A 21,438-nucleotide genomic window follows, 5' to 3' on the forward strand; every position below is an offset into this window, starting at 1 on the left:
GTTTTCTGCTAACCAGCCCAACTATGTAGAAGTGGAAAAACTGAGAGCTTGTATCAATATTAGAAAAACACTGGCCATAATTATCACAATCATTCAAAACTTTCATGTTCACCTGCAAAAAAATCAAATCCATTTCAGGATACAAACAGGCTTTTAGTAATATTATGACCAGCTCAAGGTTATGGGTAAGACTAAAACTTAAGTGTACTTTGTTTATGAACTCAGCAAATCTACCTCCTGAGAGTCTGTCAAGAATAAGTGAAATAGAAGCATGTGAAGAAAAACTGTGTAGAGGGACTTCTGCTCCCTTGATTAAAGTTTCACAGAATCAGTCGAATTCTGCCAGGAACTCCCAATATTGAATTGCATTAGAGTACTGGTAAGACAACCTGGTAGAATAAATAACTTTTGTGTTCACATGAATAAAAACCATTTAAAACTAAAAAACTTAAAAACTAGCATGTTGCTAGAAAGAACACATAACTATACAATTTGCTAAAACCTTCTATAATGTGGATGTATTAGGTTAAGCTTCAAATATTACTGTATTCAACTTCAGCAAAGAATTCAAACATGATGTTCAGAAAAACACTGATATGTGAGAAGAAAGGGAATAATGCTGACATAGTCTCAGCAAGGCTAAAATGACAAACAACAATATAGTGATAGTAGCAGTTTTCTCATTTAAAAACAAACAAACAAACAATTTCTTTCTAATATTTGGGGAGAAGCAAACAGCTTTATTCAATCATTTATTTTTTCCTGAGGAACATTACTTACTTGCTCTTTCTCTTGCACTTTTTGTGTTGAAGACAGACAATGGGTTGTAATGGTTGAGAGAAGGTTCAAGAAATGCTACCGGAATGGCTGCTGCAAGAGATGCTAAGCACTCACCAAGTGCAGGGCGCTGCCTGTATATGACAGATACTAAAAGTTATCAGAGGAAAAAAGTCTTTCACTGGGCTTCCAATATCTAGCATGCATTATAAAGCAACATTAACATTTACTGCAGATTCAGTTTATCTTTGTAACACAAGCACTATTTGACAATTTTGAAAAATTTTATTTCTCACATGAACGAAATTATTGGAAATTACAATGGTACAGGAATACATTTTTTAAAAAATACCCCACACCAAATGTTTTACATTAAAGGTGAACTGTCTCTCTCTCAGTGTAACTACAGACTACAGAAAACATGTCTACAACATGCAAAAAGTGTAGGTCAGTGGTCATGCTCTATCTTTTCTTTTTATATTCATTGCTTTGCTACACCCATGCCTAACATCCAGTGCTTATGGCTCTTGCCAACTAAGTGGAGTGCTTTGAGTTCTTCCCTTAAAAAGCAATTAAAAGATGATCAATTTTATTTCCTGTGAGATCATCCTGACTCCTATTGTTAGAGTGAGAGTGAGGCACTTTCTATTTTGCCTACAAGATCTGTGTCAAAGTGTATTAAAGATTTTTTAAGTCTAAAAAGAAGAAAAAAAGAAAAACAAAACCGTAGCTCTATAATTTCGTGATGCACATATAAATGGCTAAATGTGCAGATATGTGAAAAAGAGATTTTGCACACACGTACATTCATGCACATGGGAAGAAAGAGGAACTGCCCACCAGACAGCTCTTGCATTTTACATGGAACAATTACTGAATAAATTCTGGATAGATGGAAGTGGAGAACAGCATTCCTATGCAAATGCTATCCTAACTTGACTACAGAGCTCTATTTAGTTTAGTATCTCTTAGACCATGTAAATTTTAAACTTTTAAGATCACGTACAGTGCCTAAAATATAGGCTTCAGAAGAATAGGAAGGGTTAATGAATTACCTCTGCTCCTGTCTTTTGATAGACTAGCAATTATGGTTCCTTTTTCTGAAGTAGCAGATACAGATATGAGCCTCGTCTAATGGAAGAGGATCTGAAATCCAGGTTTTGGATTATACTGTAAGCAGTAGATTCTTTAAAGAATTTAAGACCCACTCTTTTTAAAACACAACTAACCGGTAAATGGAATTCCTTTGTAGAGCTAAAGGGTGTCAGAACGCTCTACATATGGTTAGGATTTTATGTTCTAGACAACTGTTCTGAGAACTTTGTTTAGATTTATGTGTAAGACAGACATTAAGTACTCGACCTACTTACCACACAGGCATGTCTGGTAATATGCAGTAGCCAAACTTTGGGAAGCTTAACGGTGACCCAAGGAAAAAATTAGTTTTCCCGATAGTTGAACTAAACTCCCTGACGATACACAGCAATACGCAGGATTATTTGTTTTGCTTTTATTCAGTTTAGCATTTCTTTGTGTAGAACTGAACTCTGAGATATAGGCAACCACATTCCACCTAAAGTGTATTTTAAACATGTTCACACTGTTTCAGATTCCCTTTTCATTCAAAACGCTTTATTACATACACAACAAACTCCTAAGAAAATTTTGCAAGCTGAGTTTTTCACTCAATACCTTTCAACATAGATGTTCTTCCCAGTCCCAAGGGAATAGAGGCTACAAAGAATTCTATAACATGAAACCTGTACATCACCCACTAGAGGAAAAGAAGAAGCAGGTAATCAGTATTTGTTCAGCTAAAGACTACTTTCTAAATATAAAACAATGTAATTTTAACCACTGAATACATGGTGTCTAAAACTTTGATTTATCTTCGACTTCTCTGATACTTATATGTCATCTACATGCATTCCAAAACAGATCATCAGACATTCAAAGAAGCCAGCAGATACTTGTTAAAAAAAATTGTGCAGACTATCACATTTGCGGAATGTAATTTAACTTAAACCACATTCAGTCTGCATATATAGCCCCTAGAAACATGATCTAGAGGCTCCCCACCTTCTTAAAGCTTTTTATTTGCTATCTATCTTTGAATCACCTTCTGCTGTGGAACTGTAACCCCCAAACATAGTTTAAGACATTTAAGAATAGCATATTGCTGCATCTCAAGGAAGCATTTTGATAATTGTAAGTTAAAATATGCAAAAATAAATAAATAAATAAATAAATCAAGGAAACTTTAAAAGCATTAGTGCTGGAAATACATCTGTTACTAAAAGGAAATTAATTCCTTTGAATTTCTGCATTAATTATTTAAAAAAAAAAGTATTATTATAACATAAAATAATTCAAAAATTTTAAAAAAGTACTTACAAAGTAAATCAACTCCAAACTGATACTGTGAAATATGCTCAAAAATTGATGTCAAGACAGGTAACAATGCTACTGTAGTATAATTGATATTCTGTGAAACACCCTTGATTTGTGTTCGTGAATGGGTAAATTTTCCAAGTTTAAGATTTTCTGAAGTTTTTTCCAGATCTTCAGCTGCATTTTCAAAAAAGGCACGTAATCCAGCTTTAACTAACTCAGATCCCGATTTCATAACAGTTCTGAAAAATAATAAAGGAAAAATATCAATTTTACATTGATCTACAATATACTACAGATATGTGAACTACACATTACTTAACATTCTATCAGTCTTTGAAGATACACAGGTTTCAATGTACTTTATATTATGAATTGGACAGTAGTACCTAAATAAGCAGCAATTTTGTTGTAGTATTTCATACAAAATAATAACAGCAAAGAATCTGCTTTCGCAGACTTCTTGCTCCTGTTTTTGTGATCTGTATGACAATGCCTTCCCAGAAAACATCACCATCCCCTAAATTTTTATGGATACCACAGTAGGTATGCAAATCAGGATACACATTTATCTATCTTCAAAACACCCTAAATCTAGAAAATGCAACATTCATGCAAGCATTCCAGTCCCATTCCTTAATCTTGCACTTTTCTCCAAATGTTTGATGAAGTTCTCCTGTGTCATGCGCGCTGTCAAGTTGCTGCACAACATAAGCAGGCCAGAAAACAGTTCAAATAAGAAAACTATCCTAGATGGTATTTAAATCTGCATTAGCATTTTAATGGTAAAAGGTAGAAGTGAGTAAAAAGCCCATACATTCTCATATTGGCACTTCTAATGCCAAATTTTGAACAATGCACTGAACTGTTGTATTAGAACAGTAGATACCTACTATAGAACAATAGCTATCTACAAGCATCAATACTTGCAGTTCCAAAGTTTGTGTCACTTGTCTCTCTCAATAAAGTCCTCAAATGCTCTTGGAGAGCTTGACAGGAGTTTTCAATACTTTAATCACAGACAATGAACCCCTGCATGTGCTAATATGGAGGTTGTTATATTGAAACTACTAGTTTTTTATCAATAATTACAAATTTTATCAGTAATTACAAATACGGAGTAAATAATACAGGAATAGTCTAATTGCCCCAGAAAACTCTGTGATGCCTATGTAGTTTTGTAGTTGGTACAATTTTTTAAAACTTACCGAGTGTCAAGAGACTGAGCTAAGATGTGCAGGCAGTTAACCATTGTTGTAGAATCACTACCTGTTTAGAAAGAGATACTGTGAGAACACAATAGCACAGAAAATGTAGGATAATCTAATAATCTAAAATGTCACTACTGGAAATACGCAGGTTAAACAGAACATGGAATACATCTTCCACCCCAGGAGTTAGGTCTGGTTCTAGAACTAACTTTCATTTTCTTAAGTACATTTGTATAAAAAAATTGAAAAGAGAAATTGGTGTCTACTTAGGGATCATTTTTATCACTTGACCCTGAAATATTATGAGCTTTGTATCCTGTAGTTTATAAATGTCTTTCATAATTTTCCTACCAGTACCTTTAAAAGAGGTATTCCTCACGCTTATAGCTTGAAAAAAGGTTCAGTTAAGATAGAAATAACTGTTACACATTCTTCATGTTTTTAACTTTATTAAGATCTTTCTTAACAACTTACCAAAAATTGAGATCCTATGTCTAACAAGAGCAGCTAGTTTGCAGAACAGGCTAAAGAAGAAGAGAACAGAAAACAGCAAGACAAGACAAGACAAAGATTAAAGATTTGTTTAGAATATATGAGGTAAAGAATAATAAGAATATGAAAGAGAAAACACAACATAGTTCCTGGAAGGAGCATTTCAAATCACACATGATGACAGTAGTCAGTGAAATAACTGCATTAAGCAGCATAATCTCAGAAGCTTCTTCATTCTCTCTTTCTCTAAACTTCTCTAATTCAGAAATTACTTGAAACATGAAATCGTCTTTTCATTACAGCAGATTCCAACAATTGCATATATGCAATATGGTTGAGTCACTCTTTATAGCTAGGAATTATTTCTGAGCAAGAAATTTTGGTAGGAACAAGAAAAAAACTGAGAAATATTTTCTTGTTTTTTTTCTTTCTAGAAATCTTCATACTATTTCAAACAATTTGAGAAGGTATCCTTTGCAAATGTTTTGCCTTCTGTATTGCTCATGATAATCCTGAAATATTTACAGATTTCTGGCAAGTATGTCAGGAGCTTACATGTCTAACCTATCTGTCAAAATAATAGGATAATTAAGAGAAAAGAAAAATCACCAACTCTTGAGATTAAAGGGGCTACCTTAACCTCCAAAAACAAAGACAGCTAGGAAGACTTCCTTATCATCTGTGATACACCTTACAAATGGAATTAAAATGTAACAAAATGAAGCAAACATACTTAAGAAATTGATATAGTTTCTTACCAATAAGATTGTCATTTTTATCTGCACAATATCAAGAAAAAAATACTTCCTTTAAGAGGAAAATGCTGATAGCTAATTTTCTCAACTAAGGATAGATAAAGAATTGTAAGATATTTTTAGATTTCTAATAGCAAGCATGCTATACATCTAACTTATTTTACCTACCTTTGTAAAGGTATTTTGTAAAAGCCTAATAAGAATCTCTCTAACTTTATAAACCTGACCTGACTGACATAGGGAAATTCAGAAAGGAAGCATGATATTAAATAAAATGAAATTTCAGTTCTCCTGAACCTGAACTAACTTCCCTAGCTACTGGAGGACCATCTTGTACGTTTGCATTAAATATACCTGACAGCTCAGAAAAGCAGCATCTTAGCATCTTAGGAATACTGTTATGGGGACCTGCAATATAAAAACTAAAACCTACCTAGAAGACGGTAAAAAAAGTGTAATAATAATTTAGGGAAAATAAATAAATAAATAATTAAATAAATAAATAAAACAAAAACCAACAATAACAACAACAAAAAAAAAAACATGTCAGAAGATAAATGGAAAGATGGACCCTAGAAAGTTCTATTAGAGCAAACCTAGAGGTCTGGTCTAATATAACAACAAGCAAACAAACTCTACTTTAAAAATTTATATCTACTGGAAAAAGTAGTTAGCACTGGTAAACAGAATGAAGGAAATGTGAGAAATTGACAGCTTAAGAAATAAATCATAGGAGTAAAATACAGTTTGAAAGATTATAATACAAAATTTCTCACAGAAAATAACCAGCAGCATACCTTCAATGGGGAGAAAAAAATGATTGATGACAAAAATATTATCTGACGGTCATAGTTAAGAAGAAATTAAATACTCATTTTAAAATGTTAATTGCAGAAAAATCAAAGTCATATTTTTGTAAAGGCAAGACATTATAAGTTAAAAGGTAACTGTCTCTTTTTGATTTTTTTAGAGTAACTGAGTCAAATAGCTGATTCCAACTAAATCTGACATGGTATACTTGTCTAGAAAACTATAAAATTCCAGAAATTTGGGGGTAGGGGAGAGTGAGCAATTTTGTAGAGAAGAGAGAAACTATAATTCCCCCTAAAAAGCTTCACCATGGTATTTTCACATTTTCTCATATTTGAAAATTAAAATATGAGACCATTTAAATGACCCAACAGTGGGTTAAGTTTCAATCAGAAACTGTTATCAACAATAAAATAGAAATCCATCAGAAATTAAGCCTTATTAGTTTTATTGCTCACAGCATCATTTATTAATAGTTGTGATACTATCTCACTTACAAGTATTTCTTCACGGTGAAAACAGGGAAACATACCTTAGTACATTAGTACCTTAGCATAAGAACTCTGTACCAACATCTTTCAGGCTTCAAAATTATTTACAAAAAGAAATGCAGAAATGCCTGAATTGAATATGAATGACATCATTTTTGATCTATAGCCTACTATTTGAGTGTTTCAGTGAAGCATACAACTCCCAGCTTCTAAGTAAGCCTTGAAAACTATCTGACGTGTGACTAGTGATATTTCTTCATATGCCCTTTGTTCCAGCACCACCTAGACTCCATCTCAGTAAAGCTTCACAGGACCAGGCTGGGATTCCCTGACTTTCTTCCTTTTAGCTATCATTCTGACAATGACACAGGCAGATGTCTTCTCAAAAGATCCTGGTTGACAAAACTCCATTGGGAAATAAAAAACAGGAGAGAGGATGAGGAAAGGCAGCCAGCTGTTTCTGAATTTTGCCATTGGGAGTAGAATTTAGAACAAGAATTCAGTAACGGGAATGTAGAACCTGGGAAAAAAAAGCAAGCTAGAATAATAAAAAGCAATAGATGGGACATAATGGAAGAAATCAAATAGATCCCTAAGGACTCTCCAGTGATCTACACTCCAAGCATCTCCTAACAACATCTTACATGTACATATGTTCCCAACACATGCCTCAGTTAACTCTTAGTCATCCTTCAGTTTGTTCCAAGCTTCATGAAAACACGCAGTGGTAAGATATTAAAAGACCATTGTGCCCTTTTTTATGGCATTCTAGCACAAGGCAACCCATTTTGGGGGTATATTAGATAATTTTACTAAAGGTCAGACCCCAAGAGCACTGTACTATCCTCAGCACTCCAGGACAGACTGGAATTGTTCTCTACTTTCACAGATGGCAAATGGTGCATTATAGCAGTTCTTTCAGTAACCCGAATGTCAAGAAATACAGAATTTCCTGCAAGAGTACTTCAGTTGTCTCATACCTAGGACCTTTGACAAGGCCTGGGCAAAACTTTTTTTTTGGTGATCAAATCTGTAGTGCAGTCTGTCAACTAAATAATGCCTGCTTCATAATGTTTGATGTGCAAATTCTTCTGAGAGAAGTCTTAGGCCTGGAGAACTATTATTTTCCTTATCCCATAAACTTGCTTTAGATTTTGCTCATACATTTTATATTTTGCTGAAATAAAAACTTCTGAAAAGTGTTTATATCAGTAGAACTTTTTACTTTATGCCAGACATGATAATTAATGAGCATTCTCATCAGAAAATAATTAATTGTAAAGAAGGACACTGAGATTATGAAGAGAAAATCAGAGGAGGAAAGCTTATCTGGACATGGCAGTGGTGAAGGACAACTTTCTGAAGTGTCTCTCAGTAACTTGCTACCTTTTCAACACAGTTGCTAAAGCACTAGGTATATGGGTTTGATTATATGGCATTTCTATTATTTCCAAGTAGAAAATGCTGAGTATGAGAAGAAATAAAGAACAGTCCATACCCACAAGTCAATGTTTACGAAATTCAAATGACAAATCTAGTGTCAAAAGTCATGATAAAAGAAGAGAACATGATTTTATTTTTGATTAGCTGTACAATAAACAAAGCAGGGACGCAAAACAAGTAATGAAGCAGCTCTTAATAAATTGTCTACTCCTGTGTATTCTTTAGTAATTAATATTCATTTCACTGTTAGCTGAATGTCATCTGCAGCACAAGCAAAAACAAGGTTGCATGAGAACACCTTGAATGAACCTGGGACATGATGCTAACATATCAGAGAACTGTTATTAGAAGTAATATCGTACTGGGAGAGAAAGATTTAAATGATTCTATAAATCTGAAATTTATATGCAGAGAATGTGTACTATCTCCTTTCACATATCACCATTTTTGTTAAGTTTCTCTCTTTAGACCCATAAATATGAAATTAGTATGTTAAATGTGTTTTTTCATCTTGTCTGATTATAATTATAAATAATAATAATTAATAATTAAATTATAATTTAGATAATTTTAGATAATATTTAGATTTTTTTTAAGATAATATTTAGATATTTTAGATAAGGTTGAGGGTTCTTTACATTTTGTAATTAGAAAAACAATCTAATTTATTGTCTTAGAACGGCATGTTCTCTGTTTAGCAATGAAACTGAAAGTACACAAGCTTCTCTAGTTTTGGTCAAACCAGAGGATACTGGATAACACCAGAAAGAACAAGCGATTATACACAGTACATAGCAATACAAAATGACTAGTTGTCTTCAGTTTACAATGAGGTTGGCAGGAGACAATGGCAGTAGAGTTGCTAAGCAAGCAATACTCTAGGCCCTTGACAATTAATTAGTCAATTAATTACTATTAATTAATAAGGGTGCTAGTCTACATAAAGACGAGTTTTCATCAAAATCATAAGACACTAAAGAGACATTCAGTGGTATCTAACTTAACCAAGAAAACCTTTTTTAAAAATGCTTAATTTCATAAAGTTCTTAAGTATTGAAATATTCACTATAATATCTACAGGGATAGTTAAAGGATAAACAGAACTTCCTTACATATGAAACTGATGGAACTGATGTGGAAACTGAACTTTAACGATATATAATTAATAATATGTATAATTAATATATTTTAATATATAATGTATATGTTTAATTCTTTAATCAGATATTAAAGAATAGTAAGATGAAGAATGCTATTCATAATCTGCAATTCTGTTAAAAAAATAAACTATTTCACTTTTTATTTCAGGAAAGTGAGCTTTTGAACTAACTAACCTAAGAGACTTTTTATTATCTATATAAAAAACTCCTGTGTATCTTAATTTGCTACTTACCTTGCTACCATTTCCTTTTCCTTATTCGATGCATATCCACTGCTACTGAGTGTTTTTGTTGGAGAAGACAGGAAGTACAGGCAGTGATTTGTAAAGTACTGATCAACTAATGGTAAAAGAACCTAAGAAATACAGATACAAAATGTATTTTTCACAGAGCACAATGGTAAGTGTAGCAACAATGCTCTGATTTGTCAAAGTGAAATCAAGCAATTTTAGAAGTTCTGTTACAGTTGTATTTTCTCATTTCAGATATGAAGTCACATAAATTAAAATCTTAAGTATTATAATTTAAATTAAAAGCTACAAGAATATTAAACAGTGTTACACAGATCTATCTATTTTGGATCTAATACTGCAAGCTCAGTTTTCTCACATTTTTCCTCTCCACTCTTCATATAACTGTCCAGTACACATATAAAAGGAGAAGGTTTTTTTTAAGCTCCTAAATAAAATCCTAAATGTTCCTTACTTCAAATTTGATCATCAACAGCATTTATCTTAGTACATTTGTCATACAAATGTGTAAGAAATTACTATGCATAGCAATATTTATTCCTGTTAAATAAACAATACTACATGCTTCAGTTTATACTGAGGCAAAAAAAAAAAAAAAAATAATCAATGTATATATTTAGTAAGAGGATTTCATTTCATGTAATAAATGAGCTGCCTTTTAATTTCTATGTTCCTTATCATGTATAATCTATTCGGCAAATATATTGAAATATTTTGAAATCATCTGAAACGTTTGAATCCAGCAAATATATTGAGCTATTCTGGAACACATTTGGAAATATCTTTTAATGACATATCATTCATTAATTACCATGAAAAATAATTGGAAAGATATATTTCTGTTACCTGAAAAGAAGTCTTACATTACAGAATTCTATGTTCTGTATATGTTCTGTATTCCATGTTCTGAATGTTATAGATATATATTACATCTGTAATATGTATATATATATATATATATATACATATATATATAACTTGAAGTACTAAATCACTCACTTTCGCAAAGAATTTTATTTCTTGGTCATGTGGAGATTTTTCAGTTTTTCCACTGGTTACAATGGCTTCTGCAAAGACACAATAAAGGTAGACATGAATAAAAAGTTGGTTAATAATAAACAACACACTAGCTGTGGTACAACCTTAGAGACTTAGTTTTTAAGAAATACAAAGAAAACAGCAGAAACAGTTTAGCCAGTTACTGGCTAAGATGACCAAGAAATCAAACTGCAAATTTAAAGACAGAATTACAGTTTCTTAAAGGCAATAAAAGTAGTGGTCTCTACAAGTTTAGACATATCAATCCAAATATTTAAATATCAATGACTTGAATGATTTTCAAAATAAAATCTGCAACTTACCCAAATGTGCAATGAACTCTTGAGCAGAGTCAACATATTTTAAAATTTTCTTCAGAAACTTAAAGGCAAACCTCTTTTCCATGGATGAAGCATCCAAATCCATGTCATTCAGACCCCTATTTTAGAAAGCATTCAGATAAATTGCATTGCTGAAGACAGTAGTACAAATGTTGACAGTACTAAGAAGCATTCTATTCCTTTTAATCTTTTGCTTATGGTAAATTTTTGTAAATAGCAGAAAATGACCTTCCACAGCAACTCTTAGTTATTAATTGCATAGCAAGAAACGTTAAAAACAGTTCATGTTTCATGTTCTAACTCAAATTTCCATCATAACAACTCATAACGATAAGGAAACACTGGCTATGCATAATGGCTATATTCAAATGCTTCTGTAGAGTTCAAATAGCAGTAGATAGGAAGACTCTCCCTTTATCATTTAGAGAAGACAACCCGGCTAACGGAGATGCAGAAAACATTGAATGCAGATTTATTGGGCTACAGAAGGATAGAAAAGAAGCAGGGAAGTTTGTGGCATGGAATAAACTTCCTTGCAGGAAAGCAAAGAAGTTGATGGACTCAGTGTTGTCCATCATTTCCTCTAGATTGGAGGAAATGATCACTTGTCCTGAAATTCTTCAGCACTGTTTCAGAAGCAAATTAGGGAGGATAAATGAAGATTAGATAAAACAGCTACGAGGTGAATCCAAGGAAATCAGTAATTCTGCAGAAGAAGGTTGATGCAGCAGAAATTTTAACAATGAAAACACTAATAATAAGAACATAGTTCATGACCATATTATAAGATGGGTAGGAGAAGAAGAACAGTTATAGTCTGGAGAACAGAACCAGGAAACCAAGAAATGCATTCCAATACCAGTTTATACATAGATGTAAAAGGACTTTTCTAATCTCCCCCATCTTAGATTTTCACTTAAAGACAAAAAAAAATCTATTTGAAGAGTGCAAGTTTACATACTTTTATGACCTATTAACTGATTTACAACATGCTTAATTATTTGATATGTATTTATTCATGTACATGATACATGACTGCAATAAGAGCTATGTATGGTTGACAGATGTCTCCTGCTGGCTCATTTTCACAGAGGATAAAGCAACTAAGTATTTACCTGAATTTTCAGTGAAGTCACTGTAAATATTCTCTTTTTGAGTTTATATAGTAATTTATGGTTACTAAAAGATTACAAGTACTTTCCTAAGTTTTTTGTTTGTTTGTTTTTTTAATGTAATTATGTTAAATGACAAAAGACAGCATCAAAAGCACGTGTATAGGCTGAAAGATGCTTAAAGCATCTTTAAAACACCCCATCCCTGGAAGTGTTCAAGGCCAGGTTGGTTGGGCATTGAGCAACCTGGTCTTGGGGAAGGTGTTTCTGTAAGTGGGTTGGAACAAGATGATTTTTTAAGGTCCCTTCCAACCCAAACTATTCAATGATTCTGATTCTGTAGTCCTACATTTTAAAAATGTCATTCTGAAAATGTGATAATTTCAATCAGTACTTTAAAAAGATTTTAAAAGTACTTTTAAAAGATTTTATATTTACTTAAGATATGTACATATTCATCTGAAGAAAACACTTGGACAATAATCTTGACTCACCCTGATACAGACAATTACTGCAACTCTTTGCCCATAGCCCACAAACAGCCTGAAAAGATTCTTTTCAAGTTGACTTATCTCATTATTCAACACTCAAAACACTGCCCTCCTAACCATAACAGATGCAGCTGTAAAGAGGTATTAAAAGCAGCTTTTGAGCAATTCCATTGATATTTCAAGGACCTTTCCTTTGCAGGAACCAAATTTCCTTCTCTTACACAATATTTCTAAAGCAGTTATAGAGGATATAAAAATGCCTACCAGAATGCATACTATTTGACTTCAAGCTGAGAACCTACATATTTTGTAGAACTGAATTTTTCTCTGAAGTACTGCAGAAATGTATCTTTAGAGCTCTATCTTCTAATATCTTAAAAATGGTATTAATTGGTAAAGCCAACTGAAACCACTGAAGGTAACTTTTGCAGATCCTAATAATCAATTTATATAATTTTTTGGATGTATACTTTCACTAAAGGCACAAATTTGAAGAAAAAACAAATGAAAACAAGTAAATATGTCTCTATGTACATACAAAAAATGTTGTTCATGAATACAGTGTAGATTACAAAAATGCTTAATGCTAGCAAAATGGCAGTTTCCTATGTGCTCAGGAATTTTGCATGTAATATGTAAATGACAGCTATGATACAGTAACTCACAAATCCATCACACAAAACCAGAAATACAGTATAATAATAAGCTATTTTAATTTTGACAGAGTAAAATCCCAAAGGCCAACATATGTCCAGATACAGCAATTCAATTTATAGTACAAATAATATGCTGTTCTGCTTGAGCAAGTTAAGGAGTAAATGCCCACAAAAATGCCCACTTTGTCTTACTAGTTCAGAAAATTCAAAACAACATTTTTCTTAAGTACTAGATTAAAAACCACTTTACAGTATCAGGCCTCAGATTTATTTTCCCATGATCTTACTGACAGCTGCTGGTTGCTAATTTAGAAGTTCTGAATCTTCTGCCTCCTCAATTATACTACTGTTGCATTTTGTATTTACTATGATCACATATTAAAAGTTAGCTCTCTACACTATTTCAGACGGGTCTTTCTGAATATAAAAATAATTAGGACTTTGATTTACAGAAGATAGAAGATATACCAAACAGTAAATATGTTAACACCTAACAGGATGCAGTGAGATAAAGAAAATTACCATGGTTTGTGCACTGAATATAAGCAATTATTTCAAAAGTATACACCTTACCGAGATATGATTATACCATTCACTTGAAGGAATTTAAACAGCTCCTGTGCCTTTTCACGGTCCCGTGATTTCTCCTTGGCTGTCAATGTGTCATAAGGTACCAATAAAGGATGACTACCTCCACCTTTGGTAAAAATTGAGAGAACTGTAAGGGTTTTTATTTGTTCTAAGATTTAGTTTGCTTCAAATACGAAAATAAACTATTCAATTTAGATTGTCTCACACTGTCTTCTTTCAGACTGTTTCTTCTCCCTCATTTTGCTTGTCTTTTTTGTGTGGTTTTGGCACAGGATTCTGGCTTACCTTTGCTTTCCAACTCCATTTTCTTCTTTTTGGCCCATATATTATGGTAGTTTTCTGCCATTACCTCAACCATTCCCTACATTGCCATCGGGAAAAATAAGACGATGCAAAATTAAAAGATGAAAATTAATAATTCTGTAATTATACATAATTCTACAGTCTTGAGTATAATCTACAGTCTTTGGTAAAGAAACATCACCCATAGAAACTTTGGCTGAGTTGGTTAATGCATCCAAGCATTTACCTCAGTAAAGTGGGACACAAAAATATACAGATGCTTTCCAGGTCAAATAAAACAGTGATAAAGTCATTACTTATTATTACCTTATGGTAGTTTTTAAATGACTTTAGTCATAAAGCAGTACCCATTAAGCTAGGGACTGTAATGCATAAAACAAAATAACCATAAGTGTCTTCTAATTGTATGATGTCTAAGAGTGAACTACAGTACAAGGAGAATCTATGCTGAAGGCAGGCATTAGACAATGTGAAGACAATCTACAAAGAAAAAAACGTAAAGATCTCTCAGCACAGATGATGAGACTTAACTAAATACAAAATCTATTTTTCAGGAAGTACAGACTACTTTCTTTCTCTTATATTCTGGTTTATAATAGTTTACATCCTTTGGACACAAATACAGCTTACAGTCTTTGCACATAAATAGCCTAACAGATCTCTTTTAACAGATAATATGAAGGACAGTCTTGAGTCTGTTCTTATAAAAGCTTAATGAAGTAGCACTACAAATACTTATGAAGGGCAACAATGGAAAAAGCAACATACTGGTTTGCAATTTAGCATATAGATAATGGGGGATGGTATCATGGCCTATCAAACGTATAAAAACTGATGCTGTATAACAAACGAGAAAAAAGAGGAAGAGTTAACAGAAAAATCTGAAAGCAAAACAAAGTAATATGAAGTAGATTTCATTTGTCTGAGTACAAGGGCAGAAGCAATAGATTACAAAAAATGTTAAACGGAGGCATTTTCTAATTAGTTGGGAATGACTGTAGTAGTTAAGAAGAAAAGAGATGAAGAAATCAAAACGTAAGACAACAGAACCATGGATAAAATTTTCACTCAAAAGGACCAAGCTTTAGATCTTAGAGCTAAGATAAGTAGCCTGGCTGTGTGAGAGATTTAAGTAATTAACGATGAAATTCTATGTCTGAGACACTATGAGGATATCTATACCAACTACAGTTACCAATAACGGAAACGTGAAGAAGGATCTGCTGGAGGAAGTTCTGAGTCAAGAAAGACAGAAGACAAGGAAGACATTCAAGAAAAATAGAATTTGTTTTGGAGAGCATGAAATTATGTGATTTGTCCCAAATAAACTTTTGCTTCCTTGTAGACCAAGGAAAAATGACCTAGGACTAAGCAATATAGAGAACTTCTTTACAGAAGTACTAAAATGCCAAGACAGTATACTTAGTATACTTTGAAAGAATGATTAGAAAGGTAGAAAGAGAACCAATAGAACAATCACACACACACAAAAAAAAACACAACACAATAGGTGACATAATTCCTAGAACATCAGCAGGGAAAAATGCATCAAAACAAGGCATTTTTTGAAAACTAACTCTGCGTTTTGGCTAGAAAAAGATCAATACAGAACTAGTGATAACAGTGTGTCAGTACATAACAGGGATTAGATTGCATGTTGGATACACTAAGATTAAAGAACACTGTCAAATAGTCACTGTAAATATTGAATTCAATGAGCTCTTGGATGAAAGAAGAAGAATGAAAACTGAAGGAAAAACAGGAGTGATATTTTTTGTACAAAAAAAAAAAAAAAGAAAGCCCAGAAATTTAAAATCAATAACCTTTGATAAACTAATAATTACTCATCATATAATTAGTTATCAGATAATTAGTCATCAAGCAAAAAAACATGCAGTGTTGATACACAACAGTGTAACAATAGCTAAACAACTATTTAACTGCAACAAGATTATTTCCCTTTTTGAAACTATTCATGAGGACAGGGAAATGGAGATCCCTTTTTACAAAAGGAAGCTAAAAAAGGTTAATTGTTTTTAGCAAAACTGTGGCTGAAAGGGAACATCAAAGAGACACAAGGCAGAAAGTTTAACTTAGAATTTTCAGAAGGTAGAATCTTTAGCTTATACATATAGACAAAAACAATAAACGGATGATGAATACGCTTGAGTGAGGTTCTGAGCAAACAAAACTATCAGGAAAAGCATATGGAAAGGAAAAGAAGAGGGAAAAAGTTTAGTTGTATCACATGGTTCAGTCTATGAAATGGTTTATATTAATTGAACTACCATATTGCTGTGAATACAGATAAATAGAAAGAAAACAGGCTAACCAAAAAGAGAAAGTGGTAGAATGTTTTCAATTTTCCCTTGGAAACACTTATTGCAGAAAAAGAAGTAGAGGCATGAGGAGGACGACATTTAAAGATGGAATGAGGGTGGAAAGAAGTAAATGGGTACCTGATTATGAGACTGAAATTGAAGACACTATTTATAAGACAATAGAGCTGAAAGAATCTAGAAAATAAATTTTAGTTAAGAAAATTAGCTTGGCCATGGATTTCCAACAGAAATGGGAACTGATTAAGCAGTTCTGTATCAAAAGAACAGGAGTGGAGGAGGATACTGGCATGGCAAAACTAACCCCAGCAGTCAACTAATAAGAATTTTAAGATGCACAAAGAAAGGGACATGAGATGAAGTGAAGAATGACAGTGAGAGAAGAAAGCAACATGAGCAGATGATTAAAATCAGACAAGAAGTCAACAGCACGTGCAGCCAAGAACAGAAAGGAAATCTTAATATGGAAGACAGGAAGTCTGACATTCAATTTTCAGGTACTGATCATGGTGACCTTTAGGAAAAGACAACACAGAAGGAACAACTTCAGTGAGATGGAGAGTTGAAACAAACTGAACGATAAAATAAAGCCTAAGAAAATATGCATCTTTGTGGCTGTTAACACAGGAGATGAAATCACTCTAGAATAAGCATAGGAAAGAAAAAAAAAAAAGAGATGCCTGTTGGATGTATAAAGGAATACTAATATGCAAGTTTGAAGCAAGGCAGATGGTATAAATATTGTTGAGGTAAAGAGAGATTTCTTTACTCAATATGGCTAAGAGGGTAGGTGAGAAGAGTTGCAAATAGTAGAAAATAAAAGTAGAAGCCCTATAAGATCTTAACACACTGAAGAGCACACTAAAAACATGTAGGCATCCCTCAAGGAAAAATAAAAAACAAAAACAAAACATACAAGCAAACAAACGAACAAAAAAACTTTCTTCATTCTGTATAAACTTTTTCACTACTATTGCTCTATTTAAAATTTGTACGTCATTTTATCGATAAGGGTAATATATTAAAAAATAATACACAAGCAAAACTGTGTTTTGCAGCTTTCTTTCTTACAATGAAACTGTCTGGAATAATAATATGAATTCTTCCATTCTCTCAGGCTTTTAAGCATATGCCTGCACATGGTCTGCGCATAACATCAGGAGCATCAATATATTCAACTGTTATACAAAGTAAGCACAGGCATAGGCTAAATATATATCAAAAGCTGTTTACAGTCCCTTCCCTGGCTTCATGCTAACTTGTTCTAGGAACTCAGGAAGCACCAATGAGATAAAGAGCAGAAATCTCTTTTTAAAATTTATAAATAATATATGTGAACCTTTTTACAACAGAACCTTTTTACAATCACAAACGAAGACAGAAGTACACTCATAAAATCTGTTAAAATTCAAATCATCAATAACAAAGTCTACTAAGTCTTTCCAAGTCCTAGTTTTGCCTGGTACAGAAATAATTTTCTTCCTACTAGCTGGTATGGTGCTGTGTTTGGGATTTAGGAAGAGAATAATGCTGGTAACACACTGATGTTTTAATTGTTGCTGAGCAGTCCTGACACTAAGTCAAGGACTTTTCAGCTTCCCATACTGCACTGCCATTGAGGAAGCTGGGGGTGTGCAACAGCTGGGAGGGGACAGCACCAGGACAGCTGACCCAAACTGGCCAAAGGGATATTCCATACCATATGGCATCATGCTGAACAATGAAACTGGTGGGGGGCACTGCTCGGAGAGGAGCTGGGCATCAGTCTGCAGGTGGTGAGCAACTGCATAGTGCATCACTTGCTTTGTATATTCTTTTATCATTATTATTATTATTTTCCTTCTTTTTCTTTCCTACTAAATTGTCTTTATCTCAACCCACAAGATTTTATTTTTTTATTTTTTTTCCCTGATTCTCTCTTCCATCCCATTGTGGCAGGGAGGAGGGAGCAAACAGCTGCACGGTGCTCAGCTGCCTTCTGGATTAAACAACAACATTCTAGCACAAAGTATGCAAAATACAAATACAAACCTGAAGCTCCCTAGAAAGCACCACATTAGAGAGATCAAGTGGTGCTGGGCTATATCCATTTCCCTGAGGGGAAAAAAAAAAGAAAAGAATTATTTTATTATTTTTAAATATTTTTATTATTTTTAAATAACAAATATTCAATATTCAATATTCAATTCAATATTCAACTACAACACCTCTCTTATTGATCTAATCTGTGACAGTATTTACTTTTTTTTTTTTTTAAACTTCCTTGAGAAATTGTGTTCACCTTTCACCTCGTAATGTGCTGGAAACACATGGGATGATTAACAGTACATCTGTTGATATGGAAATGAGAAACATGCAAAAAAACATTGCCTCTGCTGGCAATAGATGACAACCTGCTTTTATATGCTTTTCAGCCTAAGTAAGGAGACCTATCATGAGGCATTCAATGTGTCTTCAGAACGTGACAGAACAGTGTGACAACCACCTGAATGAACAATGTATATTAAAGATAAGACACCATAATGAAAAGTTAAAGTTCATTATTGTCTACAAGAATTCACAGACTAAGAAAAAGGTCTAAAATATTTATGCAGTCTTGAAATGTTTAAAGTGTGAAAGCTCCAACAAAAGCTCCAAAGTGTGAAAGCTCCAACAAACCTAATTCCTGTGATTACATGTGATGTCACACCTAAATCAGTGGTTTCAAATGTACTTAAGTTAAACGTGCTGAAATCCTGTACTGAATCATGTCATGAATTTTGTTTGTTTGAAACCATTTTTTAATTTTATAGGTCAACATGTTAGCAACTACAATGAAAAAACAACTACAAATGAAAGAAATAGTCTTTATCACATCAAAATGCTATGTACTATATACTTATCTGCAACCCTTGCCTGTAAGATTTAACAAAAAGTATTAAATGAACAATCTTATTTGTCTGTCATAATAATCTTGACAGAAGCCAATTTCAGGTTCTTCTGTTTGAAATTTCTAGATTTAACTACTGTAAAACAAAAAGCTTTAAATACTGTGCCATGTATTCTTTAAATGACTATACAAAATCCCTCTCCATTAGAAAATTAAGAGATATGGTCTCTGACCACCTTGGCTTCGTAAAAACTGCACTTTTTTTGCAGTCCCCTCTTTAATGTTACAGTACATTTGTTTATTATAGTGACGAGACTTCCAATCTCAGAATTCTAACTCTAGAAGCTTCTTTTCATTGAAAAGAATATAAAATAAACATATTTTTGTATAGTTTCTCAGTAAATTAACAACCAAGCCTTCTTTTATTTTATTTTATTTTTTTTCCAGATTTAACCAATTCCATCTCACCTGGCTAGACTGAGATATGCTGCGGAGCTTTTCATTTTCACGCTGATGTAATATTGTTTCTCCTCCTTCTTTGGTCCTTTCTAGGCTCCATCCCATGGCCAACATGGTTTTCAGTGATTCTCTAGCAGGCCAACGATAAATTTCTTTTTCCTTTGAAGCAAATAATTTTCTTTATTTAACAAGTAGCAAAAACTTAGTAAAATATTCTGTTCTTCATCATAAATTGTCACATGCCACAAAAGTTAAAGAAATCCTGTAGTCATGATATAGTATTTTTTTTGCATGAGAAACAAGCTTTAAAGTAGTTACACACCTTTTTGCTTTTATTTTTGACTGTTAATATGTCTATTAAAAACTAAGGGAAGTCAATTGAGCTCTGAAGCAATAATGTAGTTTGTATCTGGAAACCTACTAATTAGTTGCTCCAGCCCAAAATTATCTAAGACTGATGACACTAAAATTACAAATTTCATTTACAAGAAATTAGTTAAGTATGTACATTTGAACACAAAGCTTTTTTTTTTTTTTTTTTTTTTTTAAGCATTCCTCTATTTATATCTATTTACAGATACAGAACATTACTGATCTATATGATCTATAAACCTCTTCGTGTAAGTACAGCCATCAACAGCAAATTAGGGGAGAGCTTTCAGTCCTTTGAAATGTAAAAGTGTTATACAAAATCTGAAAAGTTGTGGGAAAGAAAACTCTGAGTGCATCATATTAAGACTTCTCAAATCAACATAATAAAAGTATTTCAACTCTTAACCATAAATAAGAATTGTTATGATACTTATTTAACAGTTTTTATGGAAAGACCTGATTTTAGAAATAGTTCAGAACTTCAAACCTGAGACCATTTTGAAAAATCCCTTTAAACAGCTTAAATAATAATTCAACCAACAATACTTCAGGCCCTATCTGAAGATTTAAAAGCAATTTAAAAACCTTGGGAAATGAAAACTCCTTATTTTGTCATCTCAATTTTCTGAATGGGAAAAGTACGGTAAAGGGGGACAAATGTAATTGACTTAACTAGGTCACCTAGTGAATCACTGGAAAAATATACAACAAAATTCCTGTTTAGTTCAGTGTTTTGACAACTAAAAAACATTCATGCCCAGTCAAGAAATTCAAATGTAAAGTGTATTTAAAATATTTTTAATGTTTTTTCTCCAATTTCAACTGAAGCACGTTCTCCCATTTCATTAAAATTTTCTACCATCTTTCTTGAAGACAGAATTACCTTCAACTAGATATGTTAGATTACTTTTACCTAAAACACAAGAGTAGTTGCCAGTCACTTCCTCATCCACAGAGACCTGAAAACCCTGCCTTTAATGGTGCCTTTAATACTAATTGGCTCAGGCTTATGAAGGCTGCCTAGAAGAAGCGTATCATTTATGCAGGACTCTATTAACTAAACAATCACTGTAGCATATAGGGATC

General features: G+C 32.9%; 1 protein-coding gene across 13 annotated transcripts in view; it reads right to left on the reverse strand.

The window, feature by feature from the left end:
• RYR3 (ryanodine receptor 3) overlaps positions 1–21,438 on the reverse strand; it is a 222,397-nt gene that overhangs the window by 52,033 nt on the left and 148,926 nt on the right. For all 13 annotated transcript variants that reach the window (XM_068684285.1, XM_068684283.1, XM_068684279.1 and 10 more), the window contains exons 54-65: positions 19,990–20,139; positions 18,684–18,746; positions 14,296–14,371; positions 13,993–14,116; positions 11,143–11,258; positions 10,781–10,848; positions 9,764–9,885; positions 4,854–4,903; positions 4,377–4,437; positions 3,172–3,410; positions 2,470–2,551; positions 781–911 (exon numbers count right to left, since the gene is read on the reverse strand). In XM_068684285.1, the coding sequence (XP_068540386.1) occupies positions 781–911; positions 2,470–2,551; positions 3,172–3,410; positions 4,377–4,437; positions 4,854–4,903; positions 9,764–9,885; positions 10,781–10,848; positions 11,143–11,258; positions 13,993–14,116; positions 14,296–14,371; positions 18,684–18,746; positions 19,990–20,139 (1,282 nt within the window). The remainder of the gene's footprint in view (positions 1–780; positions 912–2,469; positions 2,552–3,171; positions 3,411–4,376; positions 4,438–4,853; positions 4,904–9,763; positions 9,886–10,780; positions 10,849–11,142; positions 11,259–13,992; positions 14,117–14,295; positions 14,372–18,683; positions 18,747–19,989; positions 20,140–21,438) is intronic.

Source organism: Anas acuta, chromosome 5 (genome assembly GCF_963932015.1).
Source record: "Anas acuta chromosome 5, bAnaAcu1.1, whole genome shotgun sequence".
In the NCBI taxonomy this organism is placed as follows: Eukaryota; Metazoa; Chordata; class Aves; order Anseriformes; family Anatidae; genus Anas; species Anas acuta.